Source organism: Phyllosticta citribraziliensis, assembly GCF_038025025.1.
Source record: "Phyllosticta citribraziliensis strain CPC 17464 chromosome Unknown J3D65scaffold_5, whole genome shotgun sequence".
Lineage (NCBI taxonomy): Eukaryota > Fungi > Ascomycota > Dothideomycetes > Botryosphaeriales > Phyllostictaceae > Phyllosticta > Phyllosticta citribraziliensis.
This window is the reverse complement of record NW_027117342.1, coordinates 933,290-950,352: the sequence shown is the minus strand read 5'-3', so window position 1 is coordinate 950,352 and position 17,063 is coordinate 933,290. Positions and strand designations below refer to the sequence as shown.

The following is a 17,063-nucleotide window of genomic DNA, read 5'->3' as shown; positions in this document are numbered from 1 at the left end:
AGATCGTACCTTGTTGTGCTCTGTTGCCGCACCCGTCCCGCCGTGTAATCATGAACCAGAGCGTCGGAGAAATCCCAGCATCGAGTCGATATTGTCTCTTGTGAAACTAGATGTGGAGAAAGGAAGGTTGTGGTGGATTAAGTACATGGATTATACTAGCTTCCACAGTCAAGGGAGCGTGATGAATAGAATGTTCTCCACACGGATGACCGTTTAATCGTTCTAATGAAATCTCCCGAGAGGTAAGGGGTAATAGTAGCCAAATGAAAAAACAGACCTGGATATCCCCTAGGAACAGACGCAAATCCCTCGCAACCGGCAACGCCCATGCTCTGCTCTGTACATTCGAGGGGTGGCTGGCGAAGAGCCTTCCCATCCAACCCGATTCCAAGGCGCAATGCAATCTGGATATCATCCAAGAAGAACAAAATTGAAGGTTGAAACGACAACGTCTGTCTGGGTTTTAGACCTTGACCCAGCCAAATTTGCCCGAGTTGTCGCCCCAGTAGTTCTTGCCGTCAGTGAACTCGCCCTCCTCCCTCTTCTCCTGGAAAAGCTTTTCTACTAATTGGGCTCGATGGCTCATGTTGCCACGTATCGTGAGGTCGAACTTGAAGGGAAGGGGCTTGGCGATGAGCAGGTGACTGTAGTCCAACGTCGGGTCCACTTTCTTCTTCTCTGCCTTGATTTGTTCCTTCTGAAGGCGCTGCTGCTCTTCCAACTTTTCTTGGAGGAGGCCAGGGGCCAGCTTAGTCTTACTCTCAGGCTTCTCGTCATCAGAGTCCATGACACTGTCGTGTTGGCTAGGCGTCCTGATCTCTTCCTCGCTAATCGTGGCCTCCTTGTTCGAGTAGATTCCGCTTGAAGGCGCCTCGACGCCGACCTTCTTCATGTCGAACAACCAAGCGACAGCGCCGATTCCGATCAGAAGATCTTCGTCGGCAACTGCCTGGCCCTGGCACAAGCGACGACCGTAGCCGAATTGCGTAATGTTGGTGATGTTCGGGAACTCGGTCAAGGGCTCGCGATACGTGGGATACTCAGGCTCGAGCCAGCGGAGAGGGTTGAACGCATCTGGGTCAGGGAAAAGTTCAGGATCACGAGCAATGGCCCTGTAACCATGGTTAACCGCCATTCCGCGTGCAAATTCAAGGCGAGGACTTACCACTCAAGAGGATGCATGACGCTGCCGGCGGGGATGTGATAGCCGTTGTATTCGTCATCTTGGATGAGGAAGTGGGGGATGCCAGTGGGAACGGGCGGGCGCCAACGGAGAGTCTCGCGAATGAAGGCACGAAGAACCGGAAGATTGGGCCTATCTTCAGCCGTAGGCAGACGATCTCCGCAGACGCGGTCCAACTCTTCTTGGAGAATGGGCAGATACTGAGGGTAATGGCACATGGCGAGACAGAAGCTCTGCATGGGAGCGGCAATGGTCAAGGCACCGGCGATTCCGTGCATACCGACGCAGAAAGCGGCCTCCAAATCGTAAGTGAATCCCCACTTGTCCCAGGTCTCTTTCAGGGTGCGCATCCACGAAGGAGAAGCACGCTTCTCGGCCATGTCCTTTTCAACCTGGGACTGCATGAGCTCGAACCAGCGACGTTCGGTGCGTTGACGCTTCTTTTCCCAAGCCTTGGCGGGCGAGAGCCAGTCGGGCAAGCTCATGATGAAGGGAAGCTTGTTTCCAAGATGACCAGTAGGAGACACGGAAATGAGGAGCTCGCGGGCGCGTTGCTTAAGCTCATCGCTAGCTTCACTGTGACCCCAAGCCAGACGGCACGTGACACGGGACACGAAGGATTCCAAAGCGTGATTATACTTGAGCGGCTCGTCGATGAGTTCCTTGAGAAGACGGATGGATTCAAGCTCGGGATAACGATAGAATTGGCTGTTCTGCGATTCACGCATGATGTGCGTAGCAACCTTGCGCTGACGGGTCCAGTGGGCTAAAAGAAATCAGCGAAACATCAGATATTGCCTCGATCGATACGTACGATTCTTGCTCATCAGGGGGAGGTATTCAGCGCTGGTCCTGTTGTCGTGAAGAAGGGCGGGGATGTGCGGACGATCCGAATAGATGGCTCCCTTCTTGGAAAGAAGGTCCCTGGCGACAGCATCCGAAGAGATCCAGACGTGGTTGCTACCAGCGAGATCACATTGGTAAATGGGGCCGTATTCCTTTCCCCATTCGGCAAACTTGATGTGGCTGTTCTGTTGAGGCACATCTGGCACCGAACCCAGGATGGGGTAGCCTATACAGGGTACATTAGCAGCTGCTTTTAACCTCAAAGCATGGTACAAAATACCTTTGGGGCCAGGGAGTTGCTTCAGTCCTTTGGGTATCTTGGGCGGAGCAGGAGAGAGGGCCTTCTTGATGAAATACCCTAATGTTACAAGAGCAATTATCGTGAGAAGAGTGAGGGCGGCCATTTTGAAAGTTGGAAGCAGGCGCTGAGCCTCAGCGGGCGTGGAGCCTCGCAAGGGGAGGACTTTATGAACTGGAGGGGAGGAAACAAGGACAGGTATCTAAACAGATACACAGGGAGTTTGGAATCAGGAATACCCTCTTGCAGTAGCAGGAAGGACAGCAGGGTCAGGGTATATACCACTTGAGACGAAAAAACCGCTAGAAAGCAAGCAGATATATCGAAACCAAGTGCACGGTCCGGTCCGGACTTTCGGGGTCTCCCAAATATACGGGACATTCCCGCCATCACTCCATCAGTCCTTCTGACCACACGTGTGGCGCAGGTCCAATTTTGTGCACCCGTCTGGTCAAGGTCTCACCTCACCAATTTGGGGCAGACGCTCCGTGGCGAGCAACGCGAGCGAACCAGGAGAGGTAAGCGCCGGCATGCTGGTGATGACAACTTGGAGCAAGTGCTCCGCCCCGCGCGCCGAAGGCAAAGTCCGGCGAGGCCAGAAGACATCGAAGGCATCATGGCAAGAGGATCGTCACCTAGTATCGATTGGGTGGGGAAGCGGGTCCCATCAAATTCTCACCAGACCAGCGCGCGGCAGGAAGCAGGCAGTCAGGCCTGACGGTGCACAGAAAATTGTTTCAACAGGGGGATTTGCGAACGTCAGTCGTCCAGGGCAAACACAGTAGGGCAGAGGGCGTGGCCGGGAGAACCGCAGCAGGGCGCCGGGCACGCCGGCCAAGAGGGCCCTTGGTGGGAGTGACGCAAGGCAGCAGACCGGGGGAGCTGCAGCATCCGGTTCGTGGTGGCTTCATCATGGGGGTGGCAACCAGGATGGAGATGACCAGAGCGACTCGAGGAGGATGTTGTGGTAGTCGACGGTGCAGTGCTTGGATGCCGTGACGTTGTTGGGTCGGCTGGGGCGTAGTCCCGAAGCGGCTAGCGCGTTGCGGAGAGCCGACGCGGGCGGTCCGGAGGCTTGCGCTTCCGCCAACCTCACTCACCTCTCACTCGACATCCAGGTCCCCATCCACGCGCCCACGCCGTTTTTGCACGCTACCCTTGACAGCCGCGCCGGCTGCTTCTTCGCTGCTCTCGGCCGATTTCTTGGGATGTCATCGCCGCCTTAACCGGCCCTTCCTGCGTCCTTCGCCTTGCCCCCCTTTCAATGGCGCCGCTCCAAAACCTCCGTCTGCTAGCCTTCCGCCCTACCGAAAGGGGGCCCCTGACCAGTCTCACACCCGATATCGTTGATATTCTCTCTCAATTCTGTCTCAAGCTCTCCAAAAGTCAGCCCCAAGCACCAAGGTCTCGGCACCTTTCCATTTTCAGATCGGCCGAGTAGCCGGCACCAGGGTTGAAGCCTACCATGCTTGCTGCAAGTAATGCCGTCGCCACGAACCAACTGGGTGTCGCCAACTGCTCCGGAGGTCCATTTTACGTGCCATTTTTAGCGGCTCGCTTGCCCATGTCAATTTCATCCATCTCACTCGATAACAGTCTCTCTTGTCATCATCAAATGGTCCAATTGATTGGCTTCTCGACCCGACATCTCGTGGCAATTGTCTGATAAACGTTCGTTGTCGGCTCAGCATCTGTTGTCACTTGTCCCAACCGTACGCTGTACATTCAGCGTCGGGCAATTACTCACGCCCGTGGCGTTCTTCAAGCGCTGGAAACGCGGCGGTTTTCCCTGGCAACTACGCCTCCGGTGAAATCCGATGTGGACTCTGCATTTTTCGTCGGTTTCAAAGCTGGAGCTCGGTCCTTGACATTTGCAAAGAACCGCACTCGCCTTCATTTACCAAATCTGGGTGGATGCGTTTGCCAAGACCTATCATTTTGCAACCGTCCCCCTTGGTTGCGACTGCAAAGGCGCTGTCAATCCTGAGCCACTCTTGGCCACTGACATTTCATCCCAGCAGGTTACTCCACAACGTGAGGGGCTCAGTGAGACGGGAACCGCAGAGATCTTCCCTGTCACAGTCAACGTGCCATTTCCTTGATCCCTGTCTATACCGCAGCCATGATCACTCAGATCAATTCTGACTGACGACGTCAAAACACCATAGCACAAAATTATCGACCAGCAGTTCATAAAATCGACCGTCTCGACACGTTCCATCATCAGTTGCCTCTTGAGAAGCCAAAGTCCTGCTTAATCAAGCTCCTGTCACGAGCGGCATGGATAGGATTTACGAAAGATCAGAGTGCACGAGTATATCCGACGGCTTTTACCTTTCAGCACCATCCCAACGCGGCATCGTAACTGATTTTTCCTACGACCTGGCGATCTACTTGCCTAGAATCACGAGCAGTCCTGTTGTTTCCTCTGTCTTACCGGACGGAGGCTCGTAAAATAGCTCGCAAAGCAAATTGCAGGCTTGGGTCTCTGTCCGCCATGAGTTCTTGGAGGTATTCCTATTCACGAATGAGCCCAGGAACAAAGGATTCCCGCAATCAGGTAGCCCCGCCTCCTACTCTTGGCGAAACGACGGCTGTCCTTGCAGGTAAAAATCTTCTGTACTGCATGATGGCCGTCCGTACTACAGGCCCCCACTCAGTGTCAGTAATTGTACAGCCCCCTTCATCAATAGCAATGCTCACTGGTGGTTCGATCATTGCAAGGAAAGGACAACAAGGCCAAATTCGTTGCATCCGCTCGCTGACGTGAGGGTGTAATGGTCTTGTTGCTCCTCTGTGTTTCTCGAGGGCAGATTTTCCGCTGCCACCGCTGGAGACCATCTTGCACCACTCTAAAGTCTGGGCCAATCGGAGAGCCCGCTAAGGAGTCCTCAGGCGCAGCCCTAATGCATGACATCTTTTGGTCTTTTTTTTCCAACATGTCACTAAACTTGGAACGGCCCCTCCGCTCGGCTCATATACGACCGTCCCATTTAGTCCTGCTACTAGGTCGTCAAGAGCAAGTTGCTAACCATTTCCATCTGGATGCTTGACTCGGTGTTTTGTGATTCCCAGCTCGTTGCCGATTTCGAACATACGCCAACCCTCGAGATCTAGATCTACTCCCGAACACCTGGTGCCCGACCGACGGCAGCGTGTTCCTACGGATGATATTCACCAAAACCGGTTCGGCAACATTGCCGTCAAGAGATTGGTTCCTAGGCGACAAACTGTGTTTCGACAAACCTAGATATTTCACTCTTGATACTATCCTCTGAACCCGTGGAAATCATGACGGTATTTCATATTAACATGTGCTCGGGACGGCACAAACTCTTAACTCCCAGATTCGTTCCCGGCCGAGATGCTCAAGATACCTTGCTCATGACCAAGGTTCACTCCGCAATCGAAACTCTTCTAGCCAGCGCCCAAGAAACAAAAGGAGGAAAATCCACCATGCTGAAACTCCCGTTGCTAGAGCTGTCAGCTTTGCCTGTGGCTGAAGGGATGAATACGAGGAGATCCTGAAGCTCATCATCGGGTTCAAGCCACTCGTGACCAGTCGCTCAAGTCACCATTCAACACAAGGTATTCGACCATTCGCGATATCTTAATGTGACTGACAAAGAACCCAGTGGTCATGCAGAGAGTCTCTTCAAGCATGATGCTTCTCGTGCGCATTCTCTTGTGTAAAGAGCAATGCGCAAATTTTCGCTCCTGCTGTCTTCTGGATGCCGAATTCCTTGCACCAAAAGCGCCACGGATCCTTGCCTGATCCCAAATCAAAGCCTGGGTTTTCCTTGTTCATGCTCACAAAGCGCCTGTCGACACAACTTGCGGATGCGCATCACTTGGCTCTTCGCCTTGTCATGCCTGTGTTCCGTGGGTCCGTTACTTCGGCATTCGAATAAATAAAACAGCATTTGCCGGCCCCGAGCGACGCGGCAGCGCGGTCCAATGGCTAGAATGCAGCTCTTGGCACCAGTTCGAAGAAGCGAAGCGTGACGCAAGCTGGAGTGGATGTGACATCATGCTTGCCTCTGATCAACCCGGCGATTTCAGTGTGGCATCCGGAGCCGCAAAGCATGGGATGGTCGTCGTGGATGGGCCGCCCGGAGAGACACAGCCCAAAGATATCTGTTGTCATCGACTATTGACCAGCGCCGCGCTGATCAACTTCACACGTATCTCTCGCTTCTGCCTACTCGATCAAGACGCTTTTCAGAGGCTTGGGGGCATGTGTGCGCTGGCATTCTGAACACACTTCAATGACAATATCCTGCCAATTGATGCTTAGCCATTGCAGTACTGGCCTAAGCCTGCGGATAGGACCGGGAGCCGCGGACCATATCCGCGGCACATCCACGGACTGGGGCGCAAGGTTATGGTCAAGAGCTCAACGTGCGTTTGTCATCTCGAGAGTCCGGGTCGTCCAACGATCCGTTGTTGCTTTCACAGACGTTGTTACTGCCCCCGAACATGGATCATGGATGATGGCTCGAGTGGCTGAGCGGATGTTTGTCAACCACAGCGGCCGGCTGGGCCAAACGGGTCCATGATCCATGGTCCGCGGGTGCATCCGCGGGTTGTGGCTGGCAATGGCAGGCAACGCCGCTGAAGTTGGATTAAGCACTTCAGCTTGGCTTTGCTTGGCTGTTGCTTGGCAGGGTACATGGGAGCAAGTGGCTCGGTCATATCGGGTATGAGCGTCGAAGGGCAGGGGTAGACGCTGCTGCAGCGAATGACGCGCATGTAGAGCCGCTGGTGAGGCTAACACTGACTGCAGTCGTTTGTAGGGCAGCGTCGGGTCGACTGCGACTAACCTTGACGTTTTTCGCCTCTTCCAAAATTCCTGCAGCTAGGAGGCTGGCGTCTGGGCCGGAAACATCGCTCCTCGGAGAGTACGGACAGCTCAGGCAGCTAGGCACTCACTGCATGCCTACAGAGCAACAAATTTATGTGGCATGCCTTACGAAATCACAGCACCGTCATCTGTCAATCACTTGTGCCGGATTGCAAACGACTCGGAGTCTCCGCGCCAATAGATCGGCACTCCGCGGGTTCTGCTTCGTCACCTCGAAGTTCGCTGTCTCAAGAACCGGAACGGAAAGTTTTGTCGTGAAACTTGCAGAGCGCGACTGGCCGACGAATGTTCTCATTGCTGCCCTGTCGCGTCTGCATTACGATTACAAACCAAACATGCGTGCGCTCTCGGATAGTTGGCAGATGCGCTTCCCGTCGTCTTCGGGCTCGACGTGGCCACCGAACTCCATGGTTTACGCATCGCCAGCGGGGAGGACACTGCGTACGCGCGAAAGGTTACAAGCCATGGGTGCCAGGATGTCCATCGCAAGACCTCTAGTGCAGCACATGCGTGATTTTGCCACAAACTCGACCACTGGGCGGTTGCTTTCTCGTGCTGTGTAGGCCATGCATGTGCTGTTTCCTAAAGGCTGACCTTCCGCGGTTCAGTGTCTTGACTGGAGCAGACGAAAATGTTGAAACTGTGCGGGTCGGAGAGTTTGGCCGGTTTGACTGAGACATCGGAACCCATCTGCATAGGAGTAGTACTGATTTTGCGCCTCTTTTCCATGTACGTGAGCTTTGGGGACGCGTATGGAGATCGTGTTGGAACCTTGCTTCGGGAATGAGTTCAGTCGACTTCTCTACCATACCCCAGACGAGTCTTGCCGAAGCGGACTAAACACTCTTCATAATTTACTGTGCCAGACCAAAGTGGACCACAGCTAATTGATCACATCAACTTGACTCCTATTCTTTAGCTAAGAACTTGTTCGAAATAATGAACTCGAGTCTTCTGGTCTCCGCTACCGGAGAATCTTGCTTTTCAATCATGTACATCACGTGAGCTTTCTATTGGGAATAGCCTTTAGAGACCAGAGCCAAAAATTCTAAATTATATTGCCTATCAACACGACTGCTCCTTGCACGATTGCTTGATGAACGAATATCCCTTGCAAAAATCCCCCCCCCCCCCCCCCCCCCCCCCCCCCCTATTCTGTGCAGCCGCAACACAATCCTTGCGTGGTTTTTAGAGGACTTTACAAACGCTTGAGACACCATATTGCAGTTCTTTGGACTTGAATTTGTGATTCCAAGCTCCATCCGCATTCTGATTTATCCTAAGACTGCTCCTGCGAAAGTGCTCTACAATCATGCAATCACAGCCTATAAAAACAAACAAGAGCGAGCTAGAAGAACCAAGGCAAAGACAGATCCACCAAAAATAATTTCCGTGAATTGAGATAGTCCTTTCTGGGGATAGGCGCCTGGGGAGAGATATATATAACGCGTGTGTCGTCCTCACACAGACCAAATGTAAATTCAAAAGTGCAAGTGATATAGTTTTAAGATTCTCTATGGTGAACAACTCCCCCTTTGGTTGATTGACAGCTCTTGACAAAAGACTTCGGCGAGAGACCAATTGGCGAACGAGATCAAACACAGGGACGTCTTGGAGCACGTAGCAGAGCAAGTGCACCACTAACGTCATTGACCACAGCGACTCTAAGCATCAGTATATATACCGGTCAAATCATCCATCTTTCTGTGTAGGTGTGCCAGCATCCGCCGGATGGTACACTTGCAATTTTCTTTTGGTCTGATTACAAACACTGCGGTGCATTTATGGCAAAACCACTTCCCAAAAGCGCATCTGGTGGTGCGAGTGTTCGAGAAGGATTCGACGCTTATTTGCCGAAAGTTTATTTTATTTCTGTTTGGCCTTTTCTCTTTTGTGGACTTTGGTCCGTTTGGTCCGGACTGTTGACGACCGGCCATATCATAGAGGATGTCTTTTGTTTCTGGCGGAAGGAAGGGAATGTCCTTTCCAGACTGAGCCGCGTCCGGCTGCGAGCAAGTTACTCGCCACACTGTCTTTTATGGTCTCCGAGAAGGTCAATCTTGCAGGGCCTGCCTTTGCGTTGGCTTGAAGGTGATTTTTTCGGGAGAAGGAGAGCTTTAGAAAAGTCCATCGCCAGCAGAATGCTGGTGGTAGCGAACATGACAGGAATATCGAACTCTCTGTTGACACGCAAAGCAAGAATTGTATCAATGGCCAACGCCGTAGCCATGCATGCCCCTCCGATCCCGAGAAAAGAAAATGAAAGAAACATTCATGCTTGATTTCGAGCCTGTATGAAAGGCCTCTGGGCTTGACGTTGCCCATCTGATCCAGGGGCTTAATCCATGTTCTCGAGCGGTTCGGTATTCATGCCCCAGTTGCAGCTTCTTTTGAGCGGCAACATTCTCGACGTTCTCATGTCCTTTGTCTTCATATCCTGTGATCCCATACTCCCGGACTGACTCCTGCGCCGTCCGTATGTATTTCTGGTCTTTCCGGCTGTGATGTACTATACAAGTGTTTCGCAGGGTGAATCGAAGCGCTGATGCTGATTTCAGAGCGACCGCGAAGGCGGTCTTCCTTTCCAGGCTGTAGTTCGTTCTTCACGTACGATTAGCAAGACGTTGACGTTGATCCTGTATACGGAGGACTCATGGGACCCTTACGTGCAAATTGGTCTTCCACTCATGCAAAGGATGCGAGTTTACCAGGTCGTTCAAGTTGTGCTGTTCAAACAACTCCACTGTAAAGGGCAGCAACTTCAAAAAGCGTTGTGGAACGAGGGCGGCTGTGCGGTTCGACCAAACCTCAGTTGGGGGGTTCTCGCGTCATGATCACTCAAACTTCTGTACTGGGCTTCGTCCCAACCACGGTCTGTCCCGACTGAAATCAAAGCATGAGTGCGCTGCGATGGACCGTGCTGATTTGGATGAAAGTACTGCAGCTCGCGATACTCAACACCTCGAGAGACTGGCTCAGCATAGCGGTTTGCGCGATCTCGTTCAACGACATGACGCAGTGCTGGCTCTCTCATCGGGGAGTAAACTTGAGCGGTACTTTCACCCTGACCAAGAAGCCTTGCATGTGTCTGATAGTCATCATTGCGAGTGTGCTGGGGCTGGGGATAGCGAGGGCCTTGCTGGCTGATTTCGACATCCCGGCGACGAAGCATTTCTCTCTCATGCGACATGGCGGGAGGGAGTTCATCGCGAAATCCTCCTCGACCGGGGTTGGGATAGCGAGAAACTTGACCATGCAAAGGACCGTCATACATCTCTGGTCTAGCGCGAGGCTGCTCCCTGGGTGGAGTGCCCGTCAAGTCGATAACGTCGGCATCCGAAAGTCTCTTGGAAGCTTGCATGAATGAACGCTCTTGATGCGAAACGTATGGAGTTGGCTTATTTTCAATCGAGGGCACGGCAATGTCCCGAGGGCTTGGCAGCTGCTGCCTCTCTGGACGCGTTTGCACAACTTCCGGATGGCGATGCATGGGACTTGTTCCGGGTCGAACAAGATGCGCTTCATGGCTGTGGTGACGACGCGGCATGTGATCATACCTTTGAAAATCGTGGTCGGCTCGAGCGACCGGGCGACCATAAGGCCAACGTGCGTCCTGCTCCCGGTAAGTTTTCAGATTGGTCATTCAAGACGACCATCACTCACCTCGTGCTGTGCGAGCCTTACCGTTGCCTGTGGAGGCTCGATGGGGACAAGTCTGCTAAAAGTGAGCGATCAATCTCCTCGAAACTCTGGTGCTGGGCAAACGAAGAGTACCGAACGTGGTTCCGTTCATCGAAACCTCTGAAGCTCATTTGTGACTCGGCAGGAGTTCGTTCGTACAGAGGCCTGGCCTGCATTCCTTGAGGACGATGTCCAATTGGGAGCATTGGAACTCTAGCTGGCTCCATGTGACGCGATGCCATTGTCGCGCGTGGTTCTGTCCGGTTTGTTCTGGCATGGACAGGATCACGCGGTCCAAGATCATCAGCAGTCGCCTCATTGGCGACGAGCTCAAGGCTTGGACTGGAATGTCCAGACCCGGAATTGTCGACATCGCTGTCATCGTCGTCATCGTCATCGAGGACAATGACCTCGCGAAAGTCATCCTCCATCTCGTCGTCCTCTTCTTGGCCTTCTCCTCTCCATTCGAGAATCTTCTCGATGCAGGGCTTTTCGACAGTCTTGCGAGCTTCGATGTAGCCAACTTCCTTGAGAAGACGGTCATAGTTCGTATGCTTATGCCTCACGTGGGCAAGCACAGCCATTTGCACACGCCTTTCAATGGACAAGTTCGTGGCAGTACCTACCCGGTTCGCGCCCTATGATAGTAAGCCAATCAGCATATCTGAAATGAAGCCATGTCCAGTGGTAGTACCTGCTGAAAAGCATGCTCCAGGATAACTGCGAGAGACTCCGGCGGCATCTTGGGGAACAAGTCTTTCATTGCACTCCGAACGGCAACCTTTTCTGGCTGAGAGCCGTATGTCTTCAGGCGTCTGCCAATGTTGTTAGCAATCCCGGCGCGGCTGCGCCCGTTGAGTGGAATGCCGATCCACTCCATGGCTTGGTCAACAACTACGCTTGGAAAATGAAATCCAACCCGGTTCAGGTGATATGACACCTTGCCGGGATTTGCTCTTGCTTCGCTGCTTGGATGCGTCTTGGAAATGTCATGGTTAGCTTTTTCGTAGAAAAAGGTTCCGAGGAATCCCCACTGAGACGTTGTAGGCTTTCAGGCCCTTCTTGCGGCAGAACTCCTTGCATTGCTCCGTGAGTTCGACATTGCCGATAGGCACGAACGTGTAGCCATTAGGAGCATTTTCCTCGAATGAGTCCTGGACGAAAACGTCAAAAATCCCTAGGGTGAGAAATGAGAAGAGGAAAACTTGGGATGACGGACGGCAATACGGAGTTTCCTTCTCTTTTGCGTGACGGATTCGAGGATGACCGTGTAGGGCTTTTTTCTTTTGTGACCGACGACTCTGGAAGAGCTCGAGGCCCTCACCGAACGTTCTCTCCCCATGGTGAAGGTGTCAGCTGCTTATCATGCCGTGATGAAGATGTTAGTCGTGGTCGACAGGCAAGGCCAGGCGTTCTCTCTGAAGCCTGTCGCGTTGAAGCTACGAGCTGTTCTCGCTGCAAGCGCTGGTCAGCGGCTTCCGTGAGTCGTTGACACGCAAAGGCGAGAGCAGCGGCAAGAGTTGAAGAGGTGGTGATGAAGGAGGTTGCGCCCGAGCCAGCCCTGCGAAGTGATGGGCACGCGCATGCCCTGCGGTGGGCTGCCGACGCCGCGGCGGCGGCGGCGGCGGCGGCGGCTCGCACAGATCCTTTGCTGCCCTCAGCTCCACTCCCACAACCCCGACGTGGTCCTCCGTCCTTGTTTCCGGACAACCACAACGACATCCAGATATCCTCTGGAAAACGCCCAGGTCAATGCCACCAGAAACCTCAAAAGCCCTCCGCGAATACCGCCGCCTGTACACCTGGGGGTTGCGTGCTGTGCAATACTCGCAGCCCGCCCGATTCGTCGTTCGCGACACCCTCAGACACTTCTTCCGCAAGAACGCGGCCGCCTCTTTCGACCAGGAAAAGATTGACAACACGGTCGAGTTCCTTCGCGGTGCAGCTCACGAGAGAGGGCTGGAGCACCAAATTGTCAAGAATTTGGTCCGGATTTGGAACAAGGAGAACTCTTACAGGCGTTCTAAGCATGCCACGGACCCGACTGCTCTCAAGTAAGTCTTACGGCACCATCGACAAGCATCTCGCTGACAGCATCTTCGCCTAGTGAGCCACATTGGTACCAGGTCGCGAGGACCGCGTATGAGCCCTTCCACCACTCAGTCCGAATGCTTAACGAAAGCATGAACATGTGCCTGCCTGACCAGCCAAAGCTCTTCGACGCTTCGTTCCAGCAGCAGTACCAATACATCAGGTGAAGGAAAACAAAGCCCACACAAGCTTCTTCCAGTCCTGTAGGAAAGGCAAATCGAGAATGCCTCACGACATGGCAAACGCCAGTGCTGGCTACTGATGATGGTTGAGGACTGAACCATCTTTTGGCCAACACTCACCTGGTTCTTCCTCTCGGATCCTGGGAGTGTCTTGGGTAGTGAGCATCTCCTCAAGGGTCACGCCCAGCACCAGGCCTTAAGGGCACACTGCGGATCTCGCGGCTGTCAGCTCCCACACCTGTAAATCAAAGCATGCCCTGGTAAAGCGTGTGCCAGGAAAACAGGCACATGCGACAATCTTGTCCGCGACTCAGTCCCACAGACTGACGAGCAATACCGTCTTTCAGTTGACGCTTATGCTGAGGCACAATCGCAAGCATGTTCAAGCATGTCTAGACGGCGGCCTGTGAGACGCAGTTCAGCTCCTTTGCTCCTGAGGAGCAGGGCACGGACTCTACTGAAGCCTTGTACGCTCTTGCGGTGGCTGATTCCTATAGAGAGACTTGCATTTTGTAGACATCCGTTGGAAAAAGAAGGCCTGTCATACAGCACCACAACTTTCCCGACAAATCGCGAATCAGAAATGACACGTCAAAACGCGTTCCATCTTATGCATAGAAACAACTTCAGAGATGTATTCTTGAACGAGGCCGAGGCCCAAAGATCTTTCTTCCATCCTCACTGGTCCGAGAAAACATGAGCCGTCCCAGTAATGGCAGCAACAAGTCTCGCCCCATCACGCCTTGCCTCACTCTACATGAAGTCGTCCAAGAAGTCCTCCTCGCGGTCCTGATTACTCGCCGCAAAGACGGCGTCGTCGGTGTGCACGTCGTCATACGCGTGGTCCCGCCGCCACGCCATCTCCTTCCTCTCCTTTGCAATGCGCGCCTCTTCCTTCTTCTATTGGGTCCGTCAGTAACGGGTCCTATCAAGACAGACAGACACCTTTCCAGCAAAGCAAAAGTCGGCAGAATGGAAAGCAGGGGAAAAACGGGACTACACTGACCCTCTCCTGCACAGCCGCGCGATCCTTCTTCCGCAGCTCCCTCAACCTGTCCTCGCGCTCCATCTGCAAATCAGGATACTTCTCAACCTTGGTCTTGTTGAGGCGGTTGACGATGGGGTTCTCGCGCGCGGCGACGTAGACGCGCTTGACCTTCTTGTTGTCCTTGAAGCCGACCTGGCCGACGGCCATGCTGCCGTCCTTTTTGAGGTTCGACCAGGGCGTGTAGATGATGGTGATGTTGTCTTTTTTGTTGCCTGTGTTGTGCGGAGAGGGGTGGAGGTTAGACTGGGGTCTGGCAGTGAGGGAGGGAGAACGCGAGAGGGGAAGAGGAGGGGAATTCGTGTACCTTCGATGCTGTTCGCCTTGGTCAGTTGCGCGCAGTCCTGCAGCAGGTCGGCCGGAATGTCTTCCCAGGTCGAGCCTTCAGGCAGCCGCAGGTAGATATGCGCCGAGGAGAGGTTGTCGACGTGGAACTGCGATTCCCCAAACATCAATTACTGCTCATTTTGCTTGGATCACGGCACGTTTGGCCCCTCCCCTTGCCAGTCCCAGTGGACATGGCGAGCCACTTTGGCGAGCTGGCCGGCTTGATGCTCAGGCACGTTCGGTGCGGTACATACCCTTCCGTAGTAGTTAGACATGGATTAAATGAAGAATTACTGGCATCGATGCGTGTCCTGCGAGTCTGACATCGCGACGACGGGAAGATGAACTCACCACACATCCTCTTCCCATCCATACTTGATCAAGTCCTCGTCTGTGCAGAAGGCGCAGGAGCGTCAGCATCAGGCCGTCCCATCCAAAGTAGTTCTGTCCCCCGAATTCCTCTTTGAGCAATTAATATTGCAGCGTACTCTCGACCAAAAAGACAATTCCACAAAACGAGAAGCAGAGGAAGGGAGGATGGAGAAAAGAAAGTGAAAAAGAGAAAGAAAAAGACCCATCACTAGGGTCTGCTCTGCCACCGCAGCCTCGGCCAACAAGAAAAAGAGCAGCACCAAAACAGAGTCAAAGAGGAAAAGAAAAACGCACTTTCAACCTTGTCCTTGCCGACGTAGATAAAAGCCGCCGGCGACACGACGTTGCTGCTAAAGTAGTAGACCATGGTGAAGATCTGCCTGCTGGTCCCGACCCCGTGGCAAGGTAGACTACCAGGCAATTCGGTAGGTCCCGTTGCAAAGAGTCAAGCTGCGGTTGCTGTGGGTGGCTGTGGTAGCGGCAGTGATTCCTAGGTCTCGGTCGATGAATGGGTTTTGTTCGGGACGTCGGCGTTGTCTGCCTGTTTGGTCGCTCGGGTCGGTCTGCGTGTTGGTTGGGCGGACGGCGGGTCGTTGGCGGAGCGCTTTTGCCGAGCGAGTCGCGTTTTGCTTGGGTCGTCGATCGTGGGCTAGTTTCTCAGCGCCGTGTGATTGGTTACAGGACAGAAAGACTCGCCGATTTGGACGACGATTCAGTCGCCAACGTAGGTATTTGATATCAATCCAAGTCACAAAGTGCGCCTTTTGGCAATGTTTTCAATGTTTTGAAAGCAAACGAAACCAAGTCTATTTCTTAAATTCCTTCCATCCGATCGTCACCAGGGAATCAACGGCACGCTGAACAAAAAGGAGAATGAGATTATACAAGCACCACCCTCTTCTTCCCTTGCCGAGCGTTGCCAATGAGAAGAGTAACGGTAGCTCAAGGGGGGCTATGTGGGAGCCGCATCAGCACTCTTTTCCCCAAACCAGCTTTATCAACACAGAACCCCCCACTCCATCTATGGTGCTGTCATTGCAAAAGTCGAAAATCTCTCCACGTCTTGACGCTTAACCAATGATGACCTTGCCCTCCTCGGGGAATTCGTACTCGGGGACCTCGAGGTTGAGCGGCGCAGGGCCCTTGCGAATGCGGCCCGAGATGTCGTAGTGAGAACCGTGGCAGGGGCAGAACCAACCGCCGAATTCACCAGCCTCGCCGATGGGGACACAACCCAGGTGGGTGCAGACGCCTAGGCGCAAAATTGTTAGCTTCAACATGCCCGGCCGCGCCTTGCGGCTCCTGGCGCTGCGATGCGCTTACCAAGCATAATCAACCATTCCGGCTTCTTCACACGGTCGGCGTCGGGCTGGGGGTCGCGCAGACCTTCCCACTTGGCGTCCTCGGCCTCCTTGATCTCGTCGGAGGTGCGGTGGCGGATGAAGACGGGCTTGCCTCTCCACTTGATGATGACCTGGAGGCCAATCAGAAAATTACCCATTGCGACTTGCCAATCGCCACTTACGTTCTTGCCCTCGGGGATGGCAGACAGGTCGAGCTCGACCTTGGCCTGGGCCAAAACATCGGCAGAGGCCGACATGTTCATGAGAAAGTCTGCATTCAAGCCTTGTAAGCCGCCGCTCCAATCGCTCGCAAATCGCCAGGCTTGTCCAGAACTTTGTTTGCTGCACCTCAATCCTTTCCGACGGGCCAATCTACCCACCTTGAACAGTGTTCTTTGCACCCATGGCGGAGATGGCGCCCATGGTGCCGACCATGAAGTATTGGAAGACCTTTTGACCGGTCTCACCGCCGCTGTTGCGGTACTTCTTCCATTTCGCAACGGGGATGTCGGTCGTCTTGGAGGCAGAGCCGCCCTTGAACGGGCTCTCGAAGGATGCGGATGCGGAGGTGACGGAACGGTTTTGCACGGCGAGGGCGGTTGCAGACGCGGCGCGGAGCGCAGGCAATTGGGCGCGGGTGGCCGAGCGGGCCAGGGCGCTAGCGGTCGTGCTGAGGGCCGGCATGGTTGAGAGGAGAGATGTGGCCGATGGGAGGCAGCGGGCGTGGGAGGTCGATGGGGTGGCACACTGGGTAGGTAGGAGAGCTGGGCTGGTAGGTCAGGTCCAGTTGACGATGAAAACCGACTGCCCTCCGGCCCGGGAAAGTGATTT

At 53.8% G+C, this 17,063-nt stretch overlaps 6 protein-coding genes across 6 annotated transcripts; 1 reads left to right on the top strand and 5 right to left on the bottom strand.

The window, feature by feature from the left end:
* Positions 1-196: 196 nt before the first annotated feature.
* J3D65DRAFT_324561 (cytochrome P450) lies at positions 197-2,645 on the bottom strand. The gene is made up of 4 exons (XM_066795367.1): positions 2,310-2,645; positions 1,998-2,255; positions 1,166-1,949; positions 197-1,112 (listed from the first exon to the last, which is right to left on the bottom strand). The coding sequence occupies exons 1-4, from the start codon at positions 2,431-2,433 to the stop codon at positions 464-466; spliced, it is 1,815 nt and encodes a 604-aa protein (XP_066656048.1). The 5' UTR covers positions 2,434-2,645; the 3' UTR covers positions 197-463.
* Positions 2,646-9,680: 7,035 nt separating this feature from the next.
* Positions 9,681-10,924, bottom strand: J3D65DRAFT_324408 (uncharacterized protein). Its single transcript, XM_066795366.1, has 3 exons — positions 10,855-10,924; positions 9,858-10,804; positions 9,681-9,792 (listed from the first exon to the last, which is right to left on the bottom strand). Exon 2 carries the CDS (start codon positions 10,736-10,738, stop codon positions 9,953-9,955), a length of 786 nt encoding a protein of 261 aa, XP_066656047.1. The 5' UTR covers positions 10,739-10,804; positions 10,855-10,924; the 3' UTR covers positions 9,681-9,792; positions 9,858-9,952.
* A 238-nt stretch (positions 10,925-11,162) lies between these two features.
* On the bottom strand, positions 11,163-12,163 carry J3D65DRAFT_532491 (uncharacterized protein; the record flags this gene model as incomplete). The annotated part of the gene is made up of 4 exons (XM_066796682.1): positions 11,163-11,510; positions 11,567-11,851; positions 11,907-12,026; positions 12,092-12,163. Coding segments are annotated over 4 exons (825 nt in total), but the record flags the coding sequence as incomplete, so codon positions are not given.
* Positions 12,164-12,624: 461 nt separating this feature from the next.
* J3D65DRAFT_551955 (uncharacterized protein) lies at positions 12,625-13,130 on the top strand (the record flags this gene model as incomplete). Its single annotated transcript, XM_066797062.1, has 2 exons — positions 12,625-12,926; positions 12,980-13,130. 2 exons carry the CDS (start codon positions 12,625-12,627, stop codon positions 13,128-13,130), a joined length of 453 nt encoding a protein of 150 aa, XP_066656045.1.
* Positions 13,131-13,602: 472 nt separating this feature from the next.
* On the bottom strand, positions 13,603-15,670 carry J3D65DRAFT_621739 (uncharacterized protein). Its single transcript, XM_066799997.1, has 5 exons — positions 15,184-15,670; positions 14,869-14,908; positions 14,498-14,625; positions 14,152-14,405; positions 13,603-14,045 (listed from the first exon to the last, which is right to left on the bottom strand). Exons 1-5 carry the CDS (start codon positions 15,254-15,256, stop codon positions 13,899-13,901), a joined length of 642 nt encoding a protein of 213 aa, XP_066656044.1. The 5' UTR covers positions 15,257-15,670; the 3' UTR covers positions 13,603-13,898.
* Positions 15,671-17,011, bottom strand: J3D65DRAFT_621736 (Rieske [2Fe-2S] iron-sulfur domain-containing protein). The gene is made up of 4 exons (XM_066799996.1): positions 16,613-17,011; positions 16,415-16,503; positions 16,213-16,363; positions 15,671-16,141 (listed from the first exon to the last, which is right to left on the bottom strand). Exons 1-4 carry the CDS (start codon positions 16,914-16,916, stop codon positions 15,960-15,962), a joined length of 726 nt encoding a protein of 241 aa, XP_066656043.1. The 5' UTR covers positions 16,917-17,011; the 3' UTR covers positions 15,671-15,959.
* Positions 17,012-17,063: the final 52 nt, after the last annotated feature.

Bases quoted from the DNA above. Each gene is read 5' to 3' on its own strand.
- J3D65DRAFT_324561 (XM_066795367.1), bottom strand. From the start codon at position 2,433: ATGGCCGCCCTCACTCTTCTCACGATAATTGCTCTTGTAACATTAGGG. The intron at 2,256-2,309 runs GTATTTTGTACC...TACCCTGTATAG, and splicing joins GCAACTCCCTGGCCCCAAAG to GCTACCCCATCCTGGGTTCG. The intron at 1,950-1,997 runs GTACGTATCGAT...GATTTCTTTTAG, and splicing joins CCCCCTGATGAGCAAGAATC to CCCACTGGACCCGTCAGCGC.
- J3D65DRAFT_324408 (XM_066795366.1), bottom strand. From the start codon at position 10,738: ATGCCGCGTCGTCACCACAGCCATGAAGCGCATCTTGTTCGACCCGGA.
- J3D65DRAFT_621739 (XM_066799997.1), bottom strand. From the start codon at position 15,256: ATGGTCTACTACTTTAGCAGCAACGTCGTGTCGCCGGCGGCTTTTATC. The intron at 14,406-14,497 runs GTACACGAATTC...CGCACAACACAG, and splicing joins CAAGGCGAACAGCATCGAAG to GCAACAAAAAAGACAACATC. The intron at 14,046-14,151 runs GTCAGTGTAGTC...CGGACCCAATAG, and splicing joins GCGCGGCTGTGCAGGAGAGG to AAGAAGGAAGAGGCGCGCAT.
- J3D65DRAFT_621736 (XM_066799996.1), bottom strand. From the start codon at position 16,916: ATGCCGGCCCTCAGCACGACCGCTAGCGCCCTGGCCCGCTCGGCCACC. The intron at 16,364-16,414 runs GTAAGTGGCGAT...ATTGGCCTCCAG, and splicing joins CCATCCCCGAGGGCAAGAAC to GTCATCATCAAGTGGAGAGG. The intron at 16,142-16,212 runs GTAAGCGCATCG...TTTTGCGCCTAG, and splicing joins GGAATGGTTGATTATGCTTG to GCGTCTGCACCCACCTGGGT.